The 18,342-nt window shown below is 34.5% G+C and overlaps 1 protein-coding gene across 4 annotated transcripts in view; it reads right to left on the reverse strand.

The window, feature by feature from the left end:
* Positions 1-18,342, reverse strand: part of TLK1 (tousled like kinase 1) — a 68,363-nt gene that overhangs the window by 25,131 nt on the left and 24,890 nt on the right. For all 4 annotated transcript variants that reach the window (XM_030277438.4, XM_072932230.1, XM_030277437.4 and 1 more), the window contains exons 2-10: positions 17,258-17,376; positions 13,684-13,755; positions 9,209-9,284; positions 6,652-6,698; positions 6,186-6,272; positions 5,000-5,089; positions 4,076-4,168; positions 2,754-2,864; positions 964-1,100 (exon numbers count right to left, since the gene is read on the reverse strand). In XM_030277438.4, coding sequence (XP_030133298.1) covers positions 964-1,100; positions 2,754-2,864; positions 4,076-4,168; positions 5,000-5,089; positions 6,186-6,272; positions 6,652-6,698; positions 9,209-9,284; positions 13,684-13,755; positions 17,258-17,371 — 827 coding nt within the window. In that variant the 5' untranslated portion in view covers positions 17,372-17,376. The remainder of the gene's footprint in view (positions 1-963; positions 1,101-2,753; positions 2,865-4,075; positions 4,169-4,999; positions 5,090-6,185; positions 6,273-6,651; positions 6,699-9,208; positions 9,285-13,683; positions 13,756-17,257; positions 17,377-18,342) is intronic.

The following is an 18,342-nucleotide window of genomic DNA, read 5'->3' on the forward strand; positions in this document are numbered from 1 at the left end:
AAAATCTGAGCTGGTGGATATCTTATTTTATACCATCAAAAACACCCCCTGACAGCATCAGTAGAGAGCACCTGATTTTTATAGCCCAAATACTGAATTGGATCTGGCCATTCCCAAATAATTATCAGTTTTGTTGTGTGGCAAACGATTACAGCTTTTATGCAAAACACATCTACAGACTGTTTTTAAAGCTGTTTAGAAAAACAGTGCCCCAGGCAATCCCATAATGCTAATACTAAATACTGCCCTTCAAAAATGAAGATCTTGGTGAATTACTTCTTAAAATATATGTATTCTTCCATCTATATATCTATCTGTATCTCCGATGAATCCGATTCATTACCAAGGAACTAATTTGGAAGAACTGCATAATAATTTTACCACCATCTCTGAGAGTCTTGCAGAGCCCTTTTCCTTGCCCCATCTCTGCTGCAATCCCTGCTATGGCAGCTCTTTTCAGGTGGGTGCTCTCCCCCATCCACTTCCACTAGACCCTATCTGAGGCTGCCAGATCTGTCACTGCTCCTTCACAGCACTAAGGGGCGGGATGCCAGAAAAAGCTGCTGCCATGAGGATGTGCAGGTAGCACCTATGTGACCAGTGACAACTTCACAGAGCTGATCTGTCCCAATGACCACCAGTCATACTTGGTTAGCTCCCTGAAAATTCACTGATTTACCTTTAGAATTCTATCAGCTGAGTTGAGTAACTATGTGCTGCTTATTTACCACATTCATGCTTTTCTAAACATAGTTAAAACAAAGTGGAACCAAACTGTTTTTAGACACACAGCCTCAGCATTCCCTCACCTGATTAAGGGAGTTCTATACTCTAATCTCAGTCTTCAAAAGGCAAAGCAAAATACAACATATGAAAAGCTGCTTCAATCCTAGAACACTAGTAATAAAAAAGTCCACTAGAGGGAAGTAACAATTAGTGAGAACTTTAAGAACATAGACTAACTTCACAAGATTTTGAAATGCAAAGCCATCTGTCCACTGTTCAGTAAATGAAGCACCATGACGAACTGTTGTAAAATGCCCCAGGCGTAATCTGTCTTGCATGCTCTTCTCTCTGCTTGCCAGCTTCTCCTGTGTGCTCTAAGAAACAACAAAAAATTCTCATATTTAGTAACAAAGTCTTCAAAAGTCAACAGCCTTTTAAGGCAGGGGTAAGAGGAGAGTAAACAAAAATACATTGTAGTATTTACCCCATTTATTCTAATTTCAACAGAACTCAAGCATCTGCCTGCAGTTGACAGAACCAGTACTAGAGGACAATTTTTGCACCAAAACCCCCCCTGAGTTTGGCTCTGTTTTCCTATAAAGTTTGCTGCTCTTCATCATTAAAAAACCACTTTATTTAGAGCATCAGCATCATAGAGCATACAATTAAGATTGTATGTATCTGTATATGTCTACTACAACAAATGAATTGACTCAGATACCAAAGAAAGCACTTCCTATGCTTGGCCTGGAAACTTCCTTGACAGAGCATTATGTGAGTGTTTGTACCAAGTGACCTGGGGCAGGGACCTCTGTGTGGCAACACACTGTGGGCGGGCTTAACAGATATTCACTTGCAGTGACAGAAGCAGATGCCCTTCTTAGAACCTGCACTTACCACAGGCACCCTTGGGCTGTGACAACCAACTAAGTCTGCCCGCTCTCCCTCACAGAAAGAACACTATGAACACCTAATGCAAGGAAACCTCTTTGATTGCTACAAATGCTTGCTTCGTAAGAAATGTCTGTGGCCCAAAATCACACACACAAAGAGTGAGAAGTTGTCAGAATTAAGGCTTCCTTTTACAAACAGACTTCTAGACTGAAGAAGGGCCTTTCACAGGAAATATCCCTTGTGATATTGTCAGTCTGAAGGTACGCATTTACCATCATGCCTAACAGATCTGATACATCTTTTCCCTGCATTCCCCTCATGCTAGGACTTAAAAAGATCTGCAGTAATTTATTTATGACGTGCTAGTGAGAAAATTCTCCTGAATCCTCCAGTGGCTCACTCTGTGCCATTGTGTATGACAGCAGGATCCAGCAGCTAGCACTGGGTAAGGCACTGCAGCTGTTTATCTTAAACTTTTTTGTATCTTAATTTCTAGTAACATGTTTTGCTACTAACTTTTAAAGATTTTTTTTTAAATCAGGCTATTTTAAAGAAGAGGGAGAGAAACAAGGTATCCGTGTCTTCTAATAAATTGCTACTAGTTTAAATATAATTGGTCTGAATTTTTTAAAAAGTGATTCTTTCATTAATAGTAGTATAAAGGTAGTCATCTTCATTTCCTATTTTTCATTAATTCTGAGCTAACGTGGCATTTTATCATTTTACATCAAAAATTACTGTAGCCACTTAAGTGTCTCACAAATAGATATTATCTATCTCCTCTTCACAACAGATTATGTTCAAAAATTCTTTTATCCCCTGTGATCTTACAATTTGTCCAGAAAATATGCCACACATTAAATTCATAACTTCCATGCTCTGCTATTTTGAATTATTTACGATGTGTAAATCCTAGAATTAAAAAACGCATGTTTTCCCCAATGTGAAAAAGGCTAAACGTTTTATTTAGCTTATTCAGGTTTACAAAAATAGTGCTAGATAGACCATGGACACAAGTTTTAATCTCAAGTGACTAATGTGAAAAAGTTGAAGTGAAAATGAAGGAATCATAATGGAGTGTTACAGCAATCTAGCAACTTTTGTCACAAAGATTTTAAGAGCAGTAAACTTACCTTTTCAATTAGAAGCTTCTTGCTCATTGAAATACATTTGTTTAACCTTTCTTTGTATTTTTCAAGTAGTTTTTGTTGTTCATCTATTTGTCTTCTAAGATCACAATTAGCCTAATAAATATATACAAAATATGAAGAGATATATTGAAACACTGTTTTTTAAATCAGCTGTCACAGAAAATAAATATATCTAATTTCACATGACTAAAGTAAGGAACATACATGCATAAACACATCTATTTATCTAAATAAAAATTTAATTTCACAGATATATCCCTATCTATAGAGGGATGTCTTGATTATTTTTTATTTTCCTTTACATTGTTCTGCATTAAAGAGCATTCAGCATAATGAGAATATATAAAAACTCTGTACCAATCTCATGTTCAGCTCTCCACTAAGGGCTCCACTTACATTCAAACTGGAAGTTTATATTTTAGCATCAGATCTTTACACATGATTTCTGAAGTCAGGTGAATCCTAACATCTTCAATTTAAAAGAAAGCAAAAATTCCACAATTATAAAAGTTCAAATTATCTGAGTAGGAAGTTTAACAAATGCCCTGTGTTCCAATTATATTTAACTTATTACCTTAAAAATCCTGGAACAATAATATTTTGATTAAAAAAATAATTTAGGATTGTCTATCCCATATTGTTGAACATGTGTTAAAACAATATACATATACAATTTCACAGTACACATTGCACAGGTTAATATTTTTATGTATTGTGCATATGGATGTACACATAGAAACAATAATCAGACAACAACTTGTGAAATACGTCTTTGTTTCATATTTTGTATTTCTGTATATCCCATCTCCCATCTTCCAGAGCATAAGCATTAAGGTTTTTTTTTCTGAAAATGGGTCTTAAAGTATTGTGTAGCTTTCTTATTGAAAGTAGTTATTCATTGCCTGTATTTATTTCTGTCATAATCACCTCCATTCTAAAAATGCCAACAGTTGTTCCACAGATAATGGCTATTCACAATTAGAACCAAAAAAAACCCCAAAACCACTCGTTAGGTGACTTCTAATATGAATTTAAGGAATTCATCAACTGCCTGCAAATGGCATCACCTTTCTTTCCACCTTCAGAAGTCTACAAATCTATTTAATCATTAACAAGTTGTAGCACAGAAGCTGAAAAAATATCTTACACATTATATAGACTTCTTAGATTTAAGAAAAAAATTACAAAAAGTAAAAACTTGTTATACCTTTTTATTTAAGTAATTTTTTAAAAATCTAAAAACTTGTCCTCATATTCAGTATGCTGTTCTGAATAAATACCTTTACCCGATGTCCAACACTTACCCTGAGTAAGTCATCTATACGACCTTCCTTCTTTTCCAAGTCTTGATTTTTATTACTTTCTAGTGCAGCTAATTTCAGCATTGTGAGATCAGTCTAGAAAGAACATTTTGAAATATTTATCCTTTCCTTTTACAACTACAGCATTATTATTTTTATGCTTGTTAGGCAGAGAAATAAACATTCAACAAAACCAGAAAAATCTTACTTTCAGGTGTTTGCAAGTATCATTAAAGATTCTTATTCAAAATCACTTTCCCTCCACATGAGGACAAATGTGAACAGTTGGGACAAACCATTAACAGTATTAAAAGATTTCATCACCAACTGTGAAGTTTCTGTTCATAAAAAAGCATAAAAAACAGGGCAAGAACAGAAATGTCAACTAATTAATTTCTCTGTACCAGTCAACAGGTGAAGCAAGCTTTTTCTGACTAATATAGAAGACAGAACAGATCACACCAGAAATGGCAGAGAGGATGAAACAGTTGATTTCAGCTTGTAAAAGTCATGTCAGAATTGTGTTGATCATTTTGACTGCCATCTTATCCATCTCATTTTTCTTCTTCAATGTCGGATTTTAAATGCAGTATGACAATGGCAGCTGTCAATTTAAATACTGCCTGAAAAAGCAGCCTCTACTTTTAAAATCACACAACAGCTAAAATCTTGAGCAAAAACCTACCAATGCCATGGTCATCTATGTAATCATGAGTACCATGCTGGGAGCTGAGCAAGTGCAGAATACAAAACTCTCCAGAGATATTTAAATTATGAGCTGCTGAACTTAACTGAAAAATGCTTTGGCAATTTTAAAAAGCAGAGCTTTTGAAAGTCTTTAAGAGTTTATAAGAAGTTAAAAGACAAATAAATAAACATAACTGCTTCTTTTTTCTGCGTTCTAAAGTGATCTACTCAAAAAGTTACCTGAGTAATTTTAATAGATAACTGCTTTGGTTGTGTGAGAGGGTGGTCCCCAAAAACTAATGAAGTAGGAGAAGGACTATTCTGTCGAACCTGAAAGGCATGAAAGCAAAGTATTTTAGATACAGATGCTATATTTAATTATGAGCATAGCCTTGGTAAAACTCTTGGCAGGAACAACTCAAAGAATAGAGAAATAAGGCATTTTTTTTAACACAAGCTACTACTTGGAGCACTGCATTGAGAGCTATCAGTATGGCATTACATACCACTTACAGTTCAGGAAGGGTGAACATATTATCTGAGAAAACTGAGACTGTCACTTTTGGGAAACAGACAAAAAAATTTAAGACAATACAAGACTGACATAAGGTGATGGCAGTCTTACAAAGACTTATTTTTCTGATTCTGAGTTTTCACAATTCAAGAATAATGTGAGTTATTTTTGGAATGTTTAGTACTCATGGAAGAACCAGAGAGGGGAAGCTAGTGCAGATCAGAACACAAATCCCGTTAATAAACCTAGTTTGTGTGAATGAGACCTTTTTCAAGCCAAATTCCAAAATCTGTATTACATTCCACATTGTTGGCAAGACCAAGAGGATGCCTGAATTTGAAAGCACATGGAATAAAAGCTGAGGTCTACCTTCAGAGAAAACAAATCTTTTCTGTAACTGGCAAAATTTGTTTAGCCATTTAGAATAACACGTTGGTATGCTGAGCACGGAAACTGTGCTTATAAGAAGGAAAAAAAAATGAATTAGTACGACCAACAAAGAGAATTTCAGAGGCAGATTAGGTATCAATTATTGAAAAAAATTACAATTTATCAAAACCTGAACTTTTAAAGTCCCAAGCTAGGGATCCAAGTTTCCTTGTAAGTAACAAAAAAACTCCCCTTTTTTGTGCGAGGCCTATGAATAGATGTCATTACAACACTTCAACATTTATTCAACATTTTACATAACTCTCTTGTATCTAAAAGATGTTTAAGAAAAAATGACTGAGTGTTAATACAAAAATTTAGTTTTAATACTTAATTTGATTTCTTTTTTTCCTGTTGGAAGAATGAACTCTTTCCCAGGACTCATTCCTTTGAAAACTCTCCCCTTGAATACAGATTATTTTCAATATTGCTATTTTTAGACTATAAAGGTATCTCCTGCAGTTATGAAGTTCCCAGACTTACAGAAGAAGGAGCGGAATGTGAATTCTGAGGAGAGCGGATTGCAGGAGGTACGCCTCGCACTGGACTCGAGCCGTTTCCACCTTGGTACTGTAGAGCACATATGGACCTCCAATCAGTCAGTCTTCTCAAAATACATTATACATCTACTGAATGTACACAGTACAGCCTACAGCACGTCTGTACACAGCATTTGTAATCAGATTGCATTACTTTTATTAGTGCAACCTTTAGCTGCTTAAAGAACAGGGTGAAAGACAAGTTTTTGTATTTTAGTTCAGGTTCCACCAGGAGACGACTGCACCTCTATTTCAAGGTTTAATTCTCAGAAGCATACATAAAGAAAAAAGAAGTAACCTCTCAAGAGGCCTGTCTATTATAACCAAAAATGCTGTAGCATCCAAAAAAAGCTAAAAGTATATTTTAGAAGAAGATTTTAAAACCAAAGTAAAATCAACAAAATTCTTACCTCAAAATAGTCACTAATCTTGTGACCACGTCCCCCAATATTCTTTCCTGCAACAAATACAGTAATACATTAGAATTTGTGAAATAAATTACTTGTGAAGGTGTCTTACATTTTTACCTATAAAATAATTATAGTAAAATCTTACCACTTGTTAATTGGTTTTCTTTGATGTGGTAATATGTGATGTCCCTATATAGGTAATTAGGGATTGCCAAAACCAAGGGAATTGCATAATCCATTCATTGAGAAATCATATACTAATTCACCCTCAATTCCTAAAGCAGTTTAGAGTAGCCTTTACAGAAACCCTAGACCTCTTAAAAGATGACACAAAACTCATCTCTCATCCTATAGATCAAACCTTCAGCTCTAAGTCCCTCCCCTTTTCAAGGCCTATCTCAAAGAATCAAATTGACCAAGTTATTAACATTATATATATATAGTCCAGGTCAGTCATTATGACCAAATATTCTGTGCAAGGATTTTCCTAGGTGCCAGTAACAGTGAGGGCATACAGAATGATAGGTATTTCCAGTACTCTTAACCTGATTATGAATTGGGTAACTCATAGTGCTAAGTAGGGAAATAAAACTCTAGCGACTGAGATTAGAATTTACCCTAAATGGATTGAGACTTCAGGAGAACTAACATGAACTGTATTTCTTCAACAGGAGGACCTAGCCCCAACATGGCATTCCAGAGATTGCACCTATACATTACCAGATACACAAATGTTTTCTTCTGTTTGGCCCTAAGATGACCAATAAATCTTAAGACTGGGTTTTTCTCCTGTAGAAGTCAGACAACCTGTTAGGAAACATCTTGGAAATCGACTATTGTTCAAAGATTTTTACTTTCTAGAAAGGAATTTTTGCAATATATTAGGAGATCATTACCCATAGATCCATAAATATGATTTCCACTTTTTAGCAAAGATTTTCAAGCTTTTCTATTGTTTCAGCACTGATGAATTCTCTCTATTTCAATATACCTATGTACAGACACTGCTGCATAATGCTGTCACTAAGAAGTAACATAAAAAAACCAGAAACATTTGACAGCCCATTTTGTGTCAAGACTTATAACAGAAAAAATTAGATAAAATAATTCCAAGACCTAGAACAGCAAACAGCCAACTTCTCCAGGAGTTACCCCGTCAGTGCATGTATTGCTGCTACTTCCCTCCAGCCAATTCTTTACCTACCCGGTAATTCTGCTAATAATTTCTGTCCTCATGCTCAATTCTCATACACCACTTTATCAAACTTGCTTTCATGCAGGTAAATGAGACAGACTGCATTCCTCTTCAGTATGGAAAAATCTATTTGATGTCATGTTACAGAGCTCTGCACTGAAGAAATGTTTAAAATTATTTTGGCACAGCCATTTGTGAATAGATTTACACTGATTTATACCACCTTCCAATTACTTCTATGTTCTAAATAATCCTTTTCTTCAATATTTATGGATTAATTTACATATTACAAAGTCAATATCCTGGGTATGCAATATACGAAAGATTGACTTCTTGTTTCTTTTTTCCAATACAGTAGTTTTTTGCTCTGCTTCAACTTCACTGTACCACTCCAACAGGCTGCAATTTCTTAGGCCAGCTCCTTGAGAATATTGCAGTGCAATATAAAGTTTTACTGCTGCTGACAGTAAAACAGCGATCAGATATTATAACAACATTTTCTGTATTAAAAAGGGCCAAAAATTTCCATCATCTCTAATTTCAACATTCATTAGTAAGAGGAAGGATAAGCTACTAGAACAATGAAAATAGGAAATTTCACACAGGTTCTTTGAACAAAGTATGTGTCTACAAAGTAACACTTAGGAAGAAATTATTTTCAATCAAACAACACGATCGTTCTACTAATAGCATGCTGCATCACGAAGATTTCCAGATATGGAGTCTATTGCTTTATATATGAAGTGACATTTTCTAGCTCTGTTAGAATGAAAAATAAAGCTGATACAGATGTCATCAGAATTATTTCCACTCCCCTTCTGATGAATTTTTGTCTTGAGGTTAAATTTCCACCAGTTGTCACACAAAAGAGAGGAATGACAAAAACTAAACTTTGTAAATATTAAATTAGAAATCAGTCTCATAATGATTTCCACACCCTTCTAGACTAATACAATCTTCCACAAAAAAGGAAGAATAAAATTATTATATATACCTGTAAAACAAGCATCAGCTATTGTAATCAGTAATCTTTTTCTCCCCTTATCCTCTGAAAAGAAACTCAAACCACAAGATATTTTGCACAAGAAGAATTGCTGTAAGTCTTAAAAAGATTACAGAGTTATATCATAGCTGTGAGTTTAACATGCAGCAGCTCTTGAGTCTTTTGGGTAATTACCAGTCCCATTCATGTTTTACTTGCCCATCCCTTCCAGTGACAAATGGGAGGTGACAAGAATACATAACTTATCATCCAAAACATAACACCCATCTTACGTAAGTGAAAATACAGAATTTTTAAGGCTAACAGTCAAAACTGTGTTACATGCAATCACTACCTAGTCAATTTAGATTTTAATTTACCTTGGCTGCTTTCACTCTGAGTGTCTGCTTTTCTTTTTCTTCCTCTGGAAGGTTCTGACTGTTTCTTCTCTGGAGTCTACAAACAACAAAAATAACATAATGCAACATAAGTTCTATTTATTTGTATTATTGCTGTATTATTATGAAATAAATTTAAATCCTCATCCATAAAACATGATTTCACTATTCAGCAGGGATGCCATTTCAGATCGCAGTTAAACTAGATAATATGATCTTTGGTCAATCAGGTACAAGCTAGAAGAGGTATTTAACAAAGTGAGAAGTAATTCCTAAATTATTTCCCAAAAGGCAATTCCACATATTAATTTTTAAGCAATTACTCCTTTTCATTCATTCCAGGGTTTATGAACACCCATTTTTGTTTCATTTATGTCTATATCTTACCAAGATCTCTGTATTCAAGTGCAAGTGTTTTAAAGCTTAATACTTAAGTGAAACAATCTGATTCTTGATGGTGTTTTCTACACACTGCTGTAGCATAAACACAAAGTCCCAATGCTTCAATAGGAAGCCAATAATGTTACACTTCTTCATAAGTGTAAAAGATATTTCCAAACTAATAAAAATGGTATAGATTTCTAGAATCTGCTGAGAATTAAAAAGAAAGTAAAAGAGAAAAAAGTAGAGAGCAAAAATTGCTCAAAATGTTAATATCTATCCACTTAGAAAGTGTCGTCCTCCCCATACAGTTTTATCTCAAGGAAAAGAAAGAGAAGTATCAATGATAAGTGAAAAAATACAGATCTCTTAATATTTCTGGAATAAATTTTTCTACACAGTTGCCCGGAAATTACAATCACCATGTACAACACAGATAACAAGAAAGGGCTGTGATCAGAAGCATCGCTAAATTATATTTGCTCTTCTTTGATCTGCGGATTCAAATCAGCTAGTCTCCCCAGTTTAAATAATAGAAGCTGCTCTTGTTCAACATATTGCAGCTCTATGTGTATGTATTCTTCATGGTGTCTCATACATAACTGGAGAAAGCATAGGAGACATTACATTAACTATTTTATCAGTAAACTGAACTGGTAAACATGAACTATTTTCACCTTAACAGCTTAGACTAAATTTGAGATCAGTGACAAGATGCTTCATTCTCTCATGATATCATCATTTTATCATTTTATTGTATCTGCCATTTTGTGCTCCAAGTATGCTTTCTTAGCATAGAGAATTGTATCAACATTCAAATTTCAACCATCACTAAATCATTTCAAGGACCTTTCAATTCCAAAATCTTTGTGTGGATATACTCAAACATGAATTTACTACAAATACCCAACAGTATTTATGCTGGCAAGAGCCACTTAAAGCTACCTGTGATCCCTAGAAAATTATTAAGTCGATAAAAGAACCAGCAGGACAAGAAAGGTCTTCCTTACCTATACCATGTATAATTTTATGTTTTGACTATGTGTGTTGCTTCATAAAGATATCTTTGGAAGTTTTACAACCGTAAATGTTGTACTACCATGCTGTAAATTAAGTTTAAATTAAATATATATTATTTTAAATAAACTCATCCAACTGACATCATCTGACTGCATGTTCTACAGGGCTATCATACATTAGGCAAATATATAACACAGACTCCTGGAAATGGAGTTCACTCAAGACTATTGATTCTACAAGCAGAAAGCATAGCTTAGAATCTTAACTTTAATAATTTGGAATTATTGCCAGGTAAATAGGTAATATTAAACTACCTTTCCACAAACTAAATTGAAACTACTTAACCAAGCATTTTCATGTTATTCTTGCTTTCCAACTTTTGATTCTGCAGTTACACTCTAATGTAGCAATTTTTACATACCATATCAAGAAAAAAAAAAGGAATAAAAAAGTTTAAAACCTAATTAATGACAAAACACTTAAGATTTCCCCCACCAAAACTAGTTTCCAGCTGCTGTGGCCTGTAAAACCAGCCATTTAAAGAGGTTTATAGTTTTAAAACACAAGTAATTCAGAAATGTCTATTTCCTTAAGCTCTTCTGATTTCTTTCAGTGTTTAATTTAACCTTCCAAACCAGAAAGTACTAGCACACTAATGAGGTTATTAATGAGGTTACTCAACAAGGTCATGTTCCCCTTTTCTAAGCACAAAATTCGCATGATAATGTACAGCACACATCAATCACTAGAAAATGTACTCCAAAATCCTTCTTAATGAATGGAGTCATATGAATTACAAGAAATTGAAGACTAATGGGGCTGGGGAGTATCTCCCTGATAAATAAAGACTGAAGCTGCTTTCTGTAGCTGCAGAAGTGTTTACCTATAGCCAAAATTAAATTTAAATCTTACTATTTCATAAGCAAGATAAAATACTTTTAAGGTTACCCAATGCTAGATTGTAAAGTTATATTAAAGTCACACACAGCAGAGCCTCATACATCTTGGTCTTGATCCTAGTTTTCCCCTCAATTTCACTGTGCTTCCCCTGAGCCTTCCCTTCACATTCACAGATTTAATGTGCCACTTCATGATGAAAGCACAGAGTAATGACATGAATGCATCATCAGGATTTGATCAGAAATTGACACTCCTGCTAGAAATTAATTTCAATGGTTCTGAGATTTGCATATCTACTTTTTTTTCTCCCAAGACCTACTGTAATACAACAGTGCTCTTTCAACGTCAAGTGATGGCACTGCCTCTCCAATGAGCAAGTCTTATTTCCACATCACTGTCACTGTTACTATGAAACCTTCAAGGTCATGCTATTGAAACAAACAAAAACCAACACAACAAAGCAATCCCACAACCTGTTTGCAGTCCTAAAATCTGCAGTTTACTTTTTATGGTACTTTAGCATACAAGTAACCAGATGTAATTTTAAGAACTGTAAAAATTTATTTACATACTTGCTATTACAATTATAATTGATGTGAATACAACTAACAACTTCTGAGTCAAGAAAACATATTTCGCTATTCAATGTTTTTGAATGTTATTAAGACTCATCTTTCACTGTGCAATGGAGCACAGTAGACTTCTGTGCAGGGAAATTTTTGAGAAAGATGTCAGTTTCTATTTTAGAATACAAGTCTTAGAATATTTAAAAGACACAATATTATCCTTACCCATAAGCAAGACTTGAAGTTAAATCACTGTGCAGAGACTTTCAAACTCACATGCCTTGGAAAAGCTGTACCTCTGTATCTCATGTACAGAACTGTAAAATAACATTTTCCTACACCAAAAACTTATAACACATATAGTCAGTGTTTTGAGATCACTAAACTACTCATAAACATGTTTTTCTGTCAAGGAATTGCAGTAATGCATCATAACCTTCAGGCTACTGCAGCACATTTCCATTCCCATTCCCACACCTACATCAGAACTGCATCACTGCCCAGAGTATTTCTAGGAAAAGCTGGGAATAAAAACAACAGGCAGACACAATCTTCTGGCTAAGAAAATAGTCTATGCAGTTGGATGCATAATCCAGCTGGGAAAGGTGAGGGGAAAGAAAACATAGCAGAGCTTTTTCAACAAGAAAAACAAATCACACATACAGAATTTTTATTTATAAGGTATCAGCTTTGGGAACCAATTAAATTCACTTGCTGACAGCCCAGTAAAAAAGCATCTTGTAGTGACTGAGCAAATGAACAATTAGGTCCCAAAGTAAAGCTCTGACGTGAAAATAACACCAACAGCACATTCCAAATAACCATCTCTCTAGCATGACACACTGTCACACAGGGTCTAGCCTAGGCTAAAAATCCACTCTTGGTTACAAAGGATAAATCTTATCCACACAACCCATGACAGAGGCAAAACTATCAGAGGGACTCACCGACCCCAAAATAGGTATGTTCAAAGAGCTGTAGTATTAGTGCAACTATATCAATGCTCATCACTAAGAGGAAAATATTCTACTCAAGAGAAGTCTGAGCTCTGCATATTTAAATGCAACAAAAGCATGAATCATTTTCTTGGACTACAAACTAGATTTATGTAAGACAATATACAGTGATAACTGCAGCTTTTACAAATAAAGGTGATATCTACTAAGGATGTCTGGCCTTGGCAGAAATCAATATTTGAAAAATATAGTAAACTAGTTTCTAGAGTATTTTCAAGGATTCATCCAAAGATCAAAGTTATCTGTGCTGATGAAACAAAAGACAGCAAACTATATAAACATTTTCAGCTCCAAAAGCTGTATGCATCCTCAGACCATGACTACATAGATAACAGAGAAGCAGAAGCAGCTAGTTTCATGACCAAAAATCCAAAGAAACTCACTTCTTCTAGTCATGGTTCCTCTTTCAGAGATAGTGCCTTTCAGTAATTTATGCTCTTTCCTACCTATCTGAACAGTCTGCATTTTACTTTAAAAGCTTCTATACAAAAAAAGGCATCAAAGTAGAATAAAAATAAATTAATTGTTAGCATTAAAATTCTGAGGTAAGAATGAATCTGCTCCATACACTTACCTCTGATTCTTTATCACTCAAAGATCCCAAGCTTCCAAAGCTGTGATTTGAACTCTCGTTATTTGTTGAGGCCTACCAAGACAAATAAAATACTCAACATTATACACAGTTATAAATATATTATGCTCTCATGGAAAAATTAACTATACAGTGGTTGTGACTGGAAAGGGGGAAAAGAAGTTTGACAGGTGGCTATTTTGACAGGGCAGAGTAAATTCTGAATTTCCATTGCTTTTGAGGCAAGTAAAATCCTAGCATATTCAAAACCATTGGAGAAAGTTCCAGAGACTACTAGAATTTTTCAATTTTTGAAGAAAAAGAGGTATTAATTAAAATAGATTTTCATTTTCTGTCATGGAATATTTAAAAATAATCTTTGGAACATTTAAAAATAATCTTTGCTATAGTCTAGCTTGTCTTGGAGAAAATTAACACCTATTGGCAGTATTATTCTACATTCTTAAAACAAATTATTTCCCCCAACACAATAAATTCACATTAGTGAGGGAAGAAAACACAACAACCCCAAGCAGTGATACAGTCTCAAATTACAGTATTACAGTATTTTTTTAGACATTTACTAAGGCTGATTTATTCAGAGATCTTTTGAACAGAGCATGTCACAAAGACATTTTAATGAGTCATCATCAGCTGAGTGTCTTTTTATTAAAAAAAAAAAAAACACCAAAACTCTTATACTGATGGACCAGCCTCTTCCATATAAGACAACAGAACAAATACTTTGAAGTGAAATAGTTCCAAGGCAGTTTGCTCCCCAGTATCAGCTTGCAGGACAGTACTCATCTGTGATATCTGAATAACTAGATCACCTCTGAATTAAAATTTCCAGAGAAATATTAGTTAAACACACAAAATTTCCATGCATCTTTTCACCCCCAGGGCAGCCTCCAGTACAGAAATGTCTGTATGTAGTCCTTCCTTGCCCTGTGTCAGTGTCTGGTCATCCAAGTCAGATACAACAATAGTATCAGTAACCTACATTTGTATTTACAACCTTCCTTACTAAAAAAGTTTGGACATCATGGGCTTTTTCCCCCCAGAAATTCCAAAACTCTTCAGCAAAACATATAGTAAGGGTAGCCTTTCAAAAGAGTATTCCCAACAAATAAGAGTCAATTTCAATTTAATTACTAGAAGAATATAATGACCCAGAATATTAAAAAAAAAAACTATTAAAGTTGCAAGCTCTGTATTGTCTTGCTAGTTTAGGAAAATTAGAAACTGGAACATGGAGATTTGGGATTGAACATGAAGAAGTTTTCTTATTTTGGCCTTCAAAGTAAAGGCAGACCAATGGATATTATATTTATACCTCATACTTTCCCAGTTACCTCTGCACATCAGATCAAAAATCTTTCATCAGGTTTTTAAATAAGAATCAGATAAGCCTGTCCAAACATCCCCCACCAAGACTACGGACTATATTTTTTAAAAAGCATTTTTTTCCAAACACAGCCCAGATCAGCTACTACACTTCACATTATCTGCATGGATACAATGAATGGTCACAAATAAAAGAAATACAAACAAAACTGATATAATTGTGGTTTTACTGATGGTGTAACAAATCACAGGACCAGAAGGTAAGAACAACAGTGTCTTAGATGAGGATCTGCATCTATAAGAAACAGTGGTAACAGTATCTTCTGCAAACACTTATCAAAGCATTAGATAGTATTAAAAAACACAACTCCATCTAGATATCCATTTGGAAACCAACTGGATAAGATACAAATCTTGGAACACATTAGGGACAAGAAATGTATGTTTTCCATGGTAGAGTGGTAGAGTGAAAAAGGAAATTAGTTATTTTAAATTTCTTTTTCTGGCTAACGTGGATGAACAAACTGAGAATGTGAAAGCAGAATGCAATTTGGCTAACAGCTGAAATCAGCTGAACAACAGACAACAAGAAAAAGACTTCAATAGACTTATGGAAATGATAAGCAGTGATGCACAGGGAATCAAATTTTTAAAAAAAGAACCCCATGAAACTCAATAATGCCTTTAAAAAAAATGTACTACACCTACAGCAGCAGTCAGATTATGAGGGAAAATTTGCAAAAAAGCAATAGACCGAAACAGCTGCATCAAGAAGTAAAAGTTCAATGAAGTTAGAAGTACAGATCTAGTAATAAAAAATTAAAAATACTAATGTGAATTATGAGCAACTACCTGAGCTATTAAAATGAGTTAATTAATTAGGGGAGTAAGCAGTACTAGAGAACCCAAGGAATAAATAAACAAAACGGGCCAAAATCATTGTTTGTCTCTTTCTAATTTTAAGCATAAGATATGGCAAATATACAATTTTGCAATCATAATGAGAAGACCATTAGAGCATCACTGTCACTGTGTCAATCCAACCTCAGTTCTTCTCCAGACTATTTAATTCACTTCTTGGTTTAAATAGTAATAACAAGTTTGTCACCTTTTTACAGTTTTGTGACAGTTACCTTCATGTCACTCTCCAAAGCAAATTAAGATATGATGCAAGATCATTATATAGTAATATAGTGATATATAGTGAGAGATATATATATATATATCACTATATATATAGTAATACAGTAATATTTCAATTCTGTGTAGTTTGTTCATAATCATCAGTACATGACATGTCTTCAGAAATTTCATCAATGTCTTCTCTCAGGAAGTATTTTGTTCTGTAATCTATACCAGTAACTAAAATACAGCATAGGAAGCTAAAAATACTACAAGTTTATGTAAAGCACTTAAAACATGAGGACACTGCAAACAGTTTGGAAACAGAATTCAGAAGTAATTTAGTCATGAGGGAAACACACCTAAAAATATTAGCATGACACCTTTTTAATATCAGTTTATTAAGTACTATACATGATGGAGAACATTCAAATGCACAAATACAAAATTGAGTACTTCTGGCTAGGCAACAGTATTGCAGAAATCAGTCTTGGAAGCTGAAGCTAGTAACTTGAACAGAATATGCAACAAAGACAAAATTATTTTGCAGATGTATTAACTAAAAGGAAATATACAACATATGGAAGGTAATTATTCAGTGTTCACAAGGTTCTTTCTCAAGTGCTGCATCCTGGCTTAGATACTAAAGGACAGGAATTCTACACTGAAAGTAAGAGAAACTGATATAAATGTCTGGAAATGTTGAAATAATTTATTTATCTATACGTATTAATCTCCAAAAGAGTTTAATCTTAAAAACAGATGTCACACCAGACTCCGTAAGTAGATGGTCATCTACAGCAGGGACAGCTCCACCTAAATAATGGGAAAATCTTCCATCTCTGATCACATGTGCACTACAACAAACCCACAAAAGAGCCTGTATAAGCTCATTCTTCAGTGTTTTTAAGAACAATTCAACATCCATGTCACAGAAAGGTTCAGGATAAACAATCCTATCTCAAAGCAAAATAACAGAAAAACAGGGAGTTTTCTGAAAGCCAATGCTTTTACAAGTAAATCATGTTGACAATATGAAAATGAGATGGTGTGAGATAAATTAGTATTTCAAAGACAGCAGATCTGAATGACTGCTCTTAGGACTTACTTTAGCTCCAACACTGCAACTTCCAGTACTCCCAGTGCTGCCACTTACTACTCCTGTGAATCTTGCCTCTAACAATTCTTGTCTTCTTGGGTCCAGGCTATGAAGTTCATCCATTGCTCCTAAAAAAATACATATATAAATTAATTACATTTCCTAATATTTGCAGTGAAACATTTCACAAACAAGCCAAACATACTGCTGGCCTATGCAAACCAAGGATTTGTACTCTCAACTTGACAATGACACACCATCTGTTACCTAATAACCAAAGCACTCAAGGAATTACAAAAATTTTCTGGCAAGTTCTGCGTATCAGAATAGCCTTGTCAATTCTGGTTGAAAACGAGAACCTGTTAGAGGCATGTAAGAGACATAGAGCCTGCAGTATGCAATACGCCAACCCGGCAATTATTTATAGATTAAAAACTAGCTGACAGGAACAATGTATTTTCCAGCATAAAACCTCCCAATTCTGCAATACATTCTGCAATGATCTTGTTTTCTGTATTATTTAAATATTAGACTAACAATGTCAAAGATCAACAAGCAGGAATTATAGGGGGGAAAAAAAGGAAAATCAGAAGGTAGATCACAGTCCTCAACTCATGCACAGGAATGCAGTGTAATATGGAGGTCCAAATGTCAGAGAAAAACTGAGCAGGATCAGCAATAAAAAAAGGAACCAAGGATAACACAGACACTTGAAGAGGTGATGGCTTCAACAGAGCCCTGTAAATGGGGCAAATCAGTGCTGCTGGCATCTGCAGGGAAAGTAAGGTGGAAGGAAGTGGAGGAACAAAAGGAGTTTCAGATGAGCTCAGCCTACATGAGTAGGCTGCAACATGATGTGCAGCTTCCTAATTTGTATTTAAATCACTTATGGCTGTTTAATGAGTCTGAAAGATGATGTAGACAAATAAGTCTTTAGTATTTACACAAACTGCATTCTGTGTTTTAATCTTTTCAACTACTTGAACATTCAGTTTATTTTCAATTGGAAACATTTCAGTTGCTTTATTTTAAATAAGATATTTCATGCTGAGGTCTTAATGCACTACTGTAATAGCACAGCCTCCAAGTACCAC

This window comes from Taeniopygia guttata, chromosome 7 (genome assembly GCF_048771995.1).
Source record: "Taeniopygia guttata chromosome 7, bTaeGut7.mat, whole genome shotgun sequence".
In the NCBI taxonomy this organism is placed as follows: Eukaryota; Metazoa; Chordata; class Aves; order Passeriformes; family Estrildidae; genus Taeniopygia; species Taeniopygia guttata.